The sequence below is a fragment of the Pistacia vera genome, unplaced genomic scaffold, assembly GCF_008641045.1.
Source record: "Pistacia vera cultivar Batoury unplaced genomic scaffold, PisVer_v2 Contig1057, whole genome shotgun sequence".
Lineage (NCBI taxonomy): Eukaryota > Viridiplantae > Streptophyta > Magnoliopsida > Sapindales > Anacardiaceae > Pistacia > Pistacia vera.
This window is the reverse complement of record NW_022195090.1, coordinates 192,751-202,872: the sequence shown is the minus strand read 5'-3', so window position 1 is coordinate 202,872 and position 10,122 is coordinate 192,751. Positions and strand designations below refer to the sequence as shown.

The 10,122-nt window shown below is 32.1% G+C and overlaps 1 protein-coding gene across 1 annotated transcript; it reads right to left on the bottom strand.

The window, feature by feature from the left end:
- Window positions 1–5,929: 5,929 nt before the first annotated feature.
- Window positions 5,930–9,246, bottom strand: LOC116129167 (uncharacterized mitochondrial protein AtMg00300-like). Its single transcript, XM_031414916.1, has 2 exons — window positions 8,771–9,246; window positions 5,930–6,023 (listed from the first exon to the last, which is right to left on the bottom strand). The coding sequence occupies exons 1-2, from the start codon at window positions 9,244–9,246 to the stop codon at window positions 5,930–5,932; spliced, it is 570 nt and encodes a 189-aa protein (XP_031270776.1).
- Window positions 9,247–10,122: the final 876 nt, after the last annotated feature.

Below are 10,122 nucleotides of genomic sequence, written 5' to 3'. Positions count from 1 at the left end.
TAGTAATTTACTACATTATTACATTACTTAATTAAATTATTAAAATTAATTAATTATAACATTACATTATAATTTATAGTATGATTACTTAATCAATTATAACATTCCATTATAAACATTAGTATATCAATTAATGATTATAAATTAATTATTACAATATTATTATAGATTTATAGTATGATTACTATTCATTATGACATTACATAATTAAATTATAGTATGATCACATAATTAATTATAACATTACATATTAAATGTTACTATTGATTATGACATTATATATAACATTAGTATTTACTACATACATTAGCACAATTTAATTAAAGGATTAGAAATTAATTAATTATACATATAACTCATTATAAAATTTAGTACGATTACTTAATTAATTGTGACATTCATTAAAAACAAATTTTACTTAATTAAATTTTTACGTAATTAATTATAACGTTTTACATTACATTATATATGATCACTTAATTAATTATATCATTACATAGTTAATGATACTTAATTAGTTAATTTATAACTATACATTATGGAATATGGCAATTTACTACATTATTACATTACTTAATTAAATGATAAAAATTTAATTAATTATAACATTATTATAGATTTATAGTATGTTACTTAATCAATTATAACATTTCACTATAAACATTATACATTAATTAATGATTAGAAATTTAATTAATATAATATTAAATTTATAGATTATAGTTATTACTTAATTTTTATAACATTACTTATATTATGATTACATAATTAATTATAACATTAAATAATTAATTATTACTAAATTGATTATGACATTATATTATAAACATTAATAATTTACTAATACTAATTAAATGATTAGAATTTAATTAATTTAACATTACAATTTACATTGTAGTATGATCACTTAATAATTATAACATACATAATTAAAGTGTTTTCTTAATTAATTATGACATTATATTATAACATTTAAACATTAGTAATTAATTAAATGATTAGAATTTAATTGATTATAACATTACATTATTAGTAAATAATTACTTATTATTATAATATTATATATAGTATGATCACTTAATTATGTATAACATACACAGTTAAATGATTACTAATTAATTATAAATTATAACATACATTATCAAAGTTATTAATTTACTACATTAGTCATTAGTACATTACTTAATTAATGGTCAGAAAATCTAATTAATTGTAACATTACATTATAAATTTATAGTAGGATACTTAATTAATTATAACATTATATATAAACATTAGTACATATTTAATTAAATATTAGAAATTTAATTATTATAACATTAATATTATAAATGTATAGTATGATTACTTAATTAATTATAACATTACATTATAATTAAATATTACTTAATTAATTACAACATTACTATTTACATTATATATAATAATTATACATTAAATTTACTACATTAGTATTTGTAGTGGGAGAATCAAAGAAGTTGGTGACAATTTCTAACTTTCTATATTAGTGTTAGTTTGAATGATTTTGTTGAAGTTATTTGATGTGAATTATGATATAATTATTTTTGTTTTGGTTTTGATTGAGGAATTTTATGTGAATTGTGATGAATTGATTGAATTCAAGTTTTGTCTAGAGATTAGAGGATTTATGGTTACATTGGACACAATGAATGAGTAATCAAAATTTGTTAGGGGTGTATTTGTAAACTTTTAAGGTATTTTGTAATTTTTTAAACTATAGGGGTAATTTTTTTTATAGGGTACTCGGAAAGGAACCAGAACCTGTATTTTAGGTTCCGTTTGTAAACCCGCGTTATTATTCCGATGCCCTAAGTATGAAATTTACCTTTCAAGTAATTTTCTTTTTTTGAATGGAAGGGTAAAATTGCAATTTACATGTATTTCAGATGTGGCCATTATAAGTGTAAAGGTGATGTCATTGAAGAGAATGAGGTAGAATGGTCATAAAGTTGACTGTAAGGTTAAATGGCTACGGTAACCAGGGTATAATGGTCTTTATACAAAACCATATGATTAAGTGTCCATAAAGGCACCAAGGGTAAATTAGTCATCACCTAATGGGATTGCTTAATGTTAAGTGTTTTAAAGAAGTCAAATGGCATTAAATGAGTGCTTATCTTTATGTTGTGGTGGAATGACCAAAACGCCCTTATATAAAATTTATGCCAAATGACCTTTATATCTAACTTTTATTGACCAATCACATTAGAGTAACAATGGAATATAATTACAAGGTTTAAGAGAGAGTAGTCAGCCTTGAACCCCAAATATATCATCTTCTCTTCATCTCTCAAATCCACCATAAAAGCCACTAATCCAAGCTTTTATTCTCAAATTTTCTTAGGATTTCAAGTTGATTTTCAAAGGAGATCACCATCCACCCTTAAAGAACTTCAATTTCAGGGTTAAGTGATTTTCAAAACCCTAGTTTTTCTGAATTTTTTGTTAAAAGAGAATTCATATGATTATGTTTGTAAGGTAGAAAGGTAAACTTTGGCCAAGGAGTAGTACCTTTGTGCTTTGAATACTAAGGTAAGGAAAAAATCTCCCTTATGACTACAATTGATAACACCTAGGTTTTAGAAACTTACATTTATTTATGTTAATATGAGTGTAATGCTATGTTTTGGTTAGAGTTGTTTAAATGGTGTGTGATTGGTGTATGTGTGCATATGGAGGAATTATTGCCATTAAGAGATTTTTAGTTGGATGATGTTGGCACTTTTTGGTTCTGTAAAAGGAGGTTTTTTGGCCTTTTATACTTAGAATGATATGGCAAATGATATGATGTGCAAATAAGATGACATGGTTAAAATGAATAGAATTCGGATTTGGTTGTCTTAAGACTTATACTGTACATGCTTCACTGATCAGTCATAACTGAATTTATAGAAGTCCGATTGAGTTGATTCTTGAAGTGTTGAAAATTTGAGAACACCCTAAAACTTTTATGTTTTAGTGAAAACCAATTCGAATTGGAAGATAAGGTAAAAATTGGTTGAAAGTGCCGAACTATATGGCATCCAACTTCTTAATGGAAATTCCCATTTGTTTCTAATTCTAAAAACCCTGAATAATCTTACTACCGAAATTCCTTTTATTGTATGAGAATTAAATGAATTTTTAGAAGTTTAGTAGGAGAATATAGTATGATTGAGCATGGGAGATTTTAGTCCATATGTTTGCATTCATATGGTAATGCATATAGTTATTTTGTCTTATGAAAAATTTATGAAATGTTAATGAATGAATTCCATGAGTCTCTTGAGGTATAACTAGGATCAGAGGAATGGAATTCTGGAAACCATGAGTCCTTTGAGGTGACGACCAAGAACAAGGTATGGTTAAATGAATCCGATCGGATAACAAAGACTAATGAATTCAAGTATAAAGACAAAACAAATAAGCATGCCATGTACATGAATATTTCATAAGTCATTTATGTTCTATGTTATATTATGTATGGTTTGTATGACTTATGTTTATGAGAAAAGCCCAAAGTATTGATATGTTTTGTTTATGAACTTGTATGTCAAAGAATAAAGGTCTGTTTTGTAGGTAGGTAAGGTCCTAAGTAATATACTTGTATAATGAACCTTAATAGTTTATAAATGGCCATATTCCTTACTGAGCGATTAGCGCTCACCCCACGAAATATTTTAAAATGTTTTGCAGGTACGGATTAAGGCATGAAGCTGGGAGAGGATTCCAAAGGACGCTATGAGCATGAGGGGATGCTTTAATGATGACTATTGAATGGTTTTGCTAATATTTAGTGTAGTAATTATGTTCATATTTCATAATGTAGTAATGATATCCATGTTCTATAATAGAGTAAATATGTTGTATGAATAAAGGAAATCAAATTGCTAGTAAATTTTATAAAAGTGTGTATGTTCTAGTAAGTATTACTATGGATTTCATAATTTACTCCAAGAAAGGAAACTATATTTTTTTATTATACAATGAACTTATTATAGTTAAAAAAAAAAAAAAAAATTAAACACATATATCTATATATATGTTTTAACTACAAGTTTATTTTTTAAATAGGATTTTAAAATAAACTTCTTTCCTAGGCGTGCGTTTTCTAGGTTCTCAATGGCCAAGGGATACTTAGGAAATACCCGGCTAGGGAGGGGTTTTATACGGTTCCTTGAATTTAAGAACCTGCACTGTGCGGTTCCGATTTCGGTTCTTTTTTTTGAGAACCTACACTGTGCGGTTCCGATTCCTCCAAAAAATACAGGGTACCCGGAACCGCTCACCCCTAGAAATAGTCATGGGCTCCAACCCTAGTTCACCCTTGCAACCAAACACACCCTTTATAGTATTTTAATTAAATAATTATCATTATAATTAAAATCAATTAATATATAATAATATATTAACATTTAATTAATAATAATAATTCATTTAAATATATACATAGATATATTTAAATATAATCTCACTAATTTAATTTTAATATTAAAATTAAATATAGGCAACAATCTCAGCAAATTTAATTGTACTGTAAGATTACCAAAATACCCTTTTGTCTTGAAAGACGAAAATACCCTTCTCACAGATTGATTCTTAAATTATCTTCTAAGTGTGTGACCCATAGGCTCCTCATTATATCGGCAGTGTGTAGTATCACGATTAACACTAATTAATCGTCTCACTACATACAGACCAAGATTGGCCTCTAGCAAGGCATCATGGCCACCCGATAGATTCAGATTCAGCGAAACCGCAGCCTGTCAACGGTATGGTTATCGTGCAATCAAACATTTTTATCAACTGTTATCTCGCCGAGACTGAGGTACATAAATAGTGTCAACCTCAAATATCCTCGAAATGTTTGTATTCAGTCACTGGACCAACAACAAGAATATTAAACTGGATTGAGCATCAACTCAATCCCACTGTGGCCATAGATTTAGTGTCATTGTCATTTACTGAATTACCTAGTGAGATAACTTCTCCCGTACCCAGGAGTGATAAATCCTTTGTCGATCCACCATAGTCTCGATACACTTCTCAATGTAGCCAATCACTACCGTATTGATAACTCTGAATAGAACTTCATTGAGCTAGTGTCAAACTACACCAATTGGTGCACAAGGCACTCCGGTGATCTCAAGTCTAAGGATCACATGCACGATCATCCGTTAGAGGATTTATTCCATAGACACTAGGGTTACCATCCATATGGAATCCTCTTATGGGTCTATCTAGTGAACTTCCTCTAGTAAGCACCCATGCATTGTACTAGGTTGTCGGCAAACAACCTTGACAAGTGAGATCAGTCACTGCCTTTCGATAGGGTCGTTCAATACTATGATAGTCTTATAGTATTATCTGTCTCCTTTGTTAGAATAATGTTGGGGCTATGGACGTTTCTAGAATAGCCATCATATGTGATCATAGGGTTCTTACTATCAAGATTTGAAATACTTGATACCCTCGTCATGGTTCTACCATCCTAAGGACATATATCATTACATATAACTATGATTTACACGATATAAAAGAATATGTCTTTTATTGATAAATAAACATTTATTACAGAGTCAATTTTTACAATAATATATTGGCTCTAGGGCACCTACTCCAATAATCTCCCACTTGCACTATAGCCAATCATTCATGTATTTAACATCGAATGACCCAAGTGCTTATCATGCTTCTGATCCAATAGAAACTTCAATAGTGGGTTAGTAGGTATTCTACAAATCTGCACATTCTCGTTTTGATTGACTTCTCAGATTATAATTGAATTGACTAAGTGTTTGGATTACTGGTGAGACCGTGATTCCTTAGCCATAACAATGGCTCCATTATTATCGTAGTAGAACTTCACTGGATCAACAATGCTTGGAACCACATCAAGTTCAGTAATGAACTTCTTGATCCAAACCGCCTATACGGCTGCATTAAACAATGCGTTATACTTAGCATCAATCATAGAATCTGCTACAATATTTAACTTTGAGCTCTTATAGCTCACTGCAGCTCTATTGAGACAAAATATAAACCCAGATTGTAAGCAAAAATCATCTTATCTGTTTGGAGATTAGCATCACTGTATCTTCTTACAGTGAGCTCATCTTCCCCTCCATAATCCAAGATCATATCCTTAGCCCCTTTTTGGGTATTTAAGGATGTCCATTCACACTTCTCCAGTGTCACTCACTTGGATTTGATTGATATCTTTTACAAGTGTTGAACTCACATAAGACATCAATCTGAGTACATAACACATTCCTCACTAAAATCTTATTGATATCTTCTGCAAGTGCTTAATGCACATAAGATATCATTCCGAGCATGCAATCACAACATCACTCTCTTGGATCTAATTGATATCCCCTACAAGTGCTTGATGCACATGAGACATCAATCTGAGCATACAAGATGGATCCTCTTCATTCTATCTCCCTCAGCGTGTGGTTTAGGACACATATCCTCAAAGAGATAGACACTATGTGCCACCGAAGAGATTCCTTCTTTGATTCTTCCACACTGAATCTCTTTAGTACCTTGTCTTGTACTCCAACTTGGGCTAAGCAAAATTCCTAATCTATTACGATAGATCTTTATTCCGAGAATGTAAGCTGTTTCTCCTAAGTCTTTTATGGAGAATCACTTGGAAATATAGGATTAGGAGTACCGCTGACTCCATTTGGATTCAAATTCTTGGTCAAACGTCGATAAATGTCAGAAATCAGAATCTTTGGCCAGAGTCTATTATTAGTCATATAAAAGCAAGTTTGTGATGACGAGTTCCGGACATATTAATCGACGATTCGGTAGAAGATCGAGTTTAGGATTTTGACATTCTATGAATCCGTGCTCGATCGAGATATATCAATAGAGAGACTTTACCTGCATGGTACATATGATCTGAAATGGGTTCGATGAATTATTTTTTCATCGTGGTTTAGGGACTATGTCACATTGCTAGATGTTTACCATAGTCGTTGGCCCTCCGGACAAGTTTCCGGATTCATCCAGAATCGGCTCATGGCTAATCAACGGTGGACCTACATGGTCACACCAATAGCCTTGAGAAGTTAGAGAAGGATGAGAGAGAGAAATGATTATCCGAAGAGGGCTAGCACCTTTCGAGGATAATGCCGGAATTTCTATGGTAATAGTTACATAGAAAATTGTTTGTGACATTTTAAGGGTTAAAATGGTTAAGCAATAATTAATTATATTTAATTATTATATCTTAAAGCTTTAAGATTAATGAGATGAACTAAAATAACTTTTTAATTGTTAAAGGGTAAAAGGGTAAATTTATGGGTTGTTAATTTAAACTATTTTAGTTTACATGGGCCCTTTAATTATATTGATTATTCAAAGGGTAAAATAATAAATTCGTGGGCTTCTTTTAAAATAAGATTTTATTGGGGCATGGAAATGAAAAACAACTAATTGCAAAAATTGCCCAAGTATATATAAATGCAAATAGTTGCATTTTAGTTCATTATTCACTTTGTTCACTCAAAGCAGACTAAAATCTCTCTCTCTAAGCCACGGCCACTCTCTAACTCTCTCAAGGTGGTGTTAAAGTGTGGAGGTCTCATCATTTTGAGTCTTGGCTTCATCAACCTTAAGAAAAGGAAAAGGTATAAGTTTCTTACTTTTGGTTTGAAATTTTTGTATCCTATGCATCCAACCTTTCATGCTTTCAATCTTCATTTCCGCCACTCTTCATGCATGTTCTTCTTACAGCTTGTCTTTAAATTCCTTTGAGTCTGTTACTAACTCCTTTTCTAAGGACCACCATGAAGACACTTCATCAAACACCACATTTCGTGATGTGTAACATCTTCCAGTTATAGGATCGCAACATTTCCACCCTTTTCTCTGGTTGTCATATCCTACAAAGATGCATCTAACAACTTTCTTGTCAAACTTACTACGCAAATGATCAAGTACAAATACATAACATACACAGCCGAATACTCGAAAGTACCTAATTGTAGGTTTCATATCCCATAATTTCTCAAAGGGTGAAACAAATCCTAACCTCTGTTGAGGAAGTTTGTTGATCACAAAGGCTGCAGTCCTCATTGCTTTTGCCCAAAACCTTTTCGGTATGTTTTTTGCATGTAACATAGTCTGACAAATTTCTGCAAGATGCCGGTTCCTTCTTTCGGCTACGTCGTTCTATTGTGGTGTGGTGGCACAAGTGTATTGATGATGTATTCGACATTCTCGTAGGTACCGAGAGAAGTCGCCTAAGCCATATTCTCCCCCATTGTTTGTGCGCAAGCAACAGATCTTCTTTCCCAGTTCTACTTTGATTGTATCTTTGAACTCTTTAAACTTTGAGAATGTGTCAGACATTTCTGTTGGATATGGTTCATACTTTGCATGGTCTTGCCCCTACACAGGCACATTCAATAAATCTAATTAATAATTGGACTTGTTATTGTTTTACAAATATTTGGGCTTGGATCAGATTAGATTCAGTTAGGCCCAAATGGGGTAAGGTTTTTCTATTATATAATGTAATAGTGAGAAACTTAGGTTACAAGAAAATAGAGAGTGTGCTACCGTCATTAAGAGTGTAATTGTTGCAGTGTTTTAAAACTTAATACAAGATCTCTTTTTGAATGCTGGATGTAATTCCTTAATCGGAACGAACTAGGATAAATCAAGTATCATTTATTTACTTTTCTGTTTATTTTATTGCATGTGTTTGGCTGGTGTTTCTACATTTTCTTCTATAAGGAAAACCCACACATACCTGGAGAAGTCATTAATGAATGTCACCATGTACTGCATTCCACCAACTGATTGTTGCTTGACAGGTCCGAACATATCAGAGTGTACTAACTCTAGTAGTTCCTTTGCTTTAAACTTCGATTCCTCATATGGTAATTGATGTGCTTTACCATACTGGCATCTTACACATACCGTATCTGTTCTCACATCAAGCTGAGGAAGACCATTAAGCATTGATTTCTTCATCATCATGTTTAGCTTAGAAAAGCTAACATGACGCAATCGCATGTGCCATAAATCTACTATCTCGTTCCTTCTTGTCTTATCAACATATGCAGACTCTATTGACATCACGTAAACTAATTCCAATCGTTGTCCTTCCATCGTCAGCTTTTTTGAGATTTTGAGGTCACGATACACCTTCACAGCTTGTGGATCGAACAAGACATAGTAGCCTATTGATGTCAATTGCACCACTGAGAGCAGGTTTTTATTCATACTTGGAACATGGTAAACATCTTAATGTGGCATTTGATTAGGACTATACTAGGGCGCAACTACAGTCTTATCAATGTAACCAATCGGTAATCTTGAATTATCAACTGTCATCACAACATGATTTCCCTTGTATTTTGATAGACTCTGTGATTTATGTTTATCACTCGTCATATGATTTGAGTAGTCTGAGTCGAAAATCTAATCATTCTCATAGTCAATCTACTCAGCCATCGTTACTATGAGAGCTAACTCCTCCTCTTCCACAACAAAAGATGCTTCGACGTCTCACTCATCTTCGCATTTTTCCTTTGGTTTGGAAGTAGTAGCATTGCTCTCAGTGGGCCTTTTGTTGGACCAACAATCTTTTGCAATGTGTCCCTTCTTGCCGCAGTTGTAACATTTGCCCTCAAATCTTTTACTGTTGTCATGATTCTTTGAAGCCCCCCTTGGATGAGAGCCTCCCTCTCCTTGATGACTTTTTTCCTTGTCACCATCCTTTTTAAATCTGCCTCCAACGTGCTGTTTGAAGTTTCTTTTGCTTTTGTTGATATAGAGTGTTTCCTCCTCACCCTTCAATGAGACTCTTGCCATTTGCTTAGCCATAGCTTCTTGACCAACAAGCAAGTTTTCCAACAAGTGAAGGTTGAGTCGACCATCCTTGTACAACAGCAACAAAACTTCGGTATTCAGGCCTTAGACCATGAACAATTATTCTCTTTGTTCTGGTTTCCCCAATAACAGCATTTGGTTCTAATTTAGAAATTTCGCGGCATATAGATTTTACCTTGTGGAAATACTAAGCAATCGTCATATCGCATTGCGCAACTAATATAGCTCGTTTTTGAGAAGTTGTAGTCTTGTATCGTTCTTCCTTGA

Bases quoted from the DNA above. Each gene is read 5' to 3' on its own strand.
- LOC116129167 (XM_031414916.1), bottom strand. From the start codon at position 9,246: ATGAATAAAAACCTGCTCTCAGTGGTGCAATTGACATCAATAGGCTAC. The intron at 6,024-8,770 runs GTATGTGTGGGT...TTGTCTCAATAG, and splicing joins TTCATTAATGACTTCTCCAG to AGCTGCAGTGAGCTATAAGA.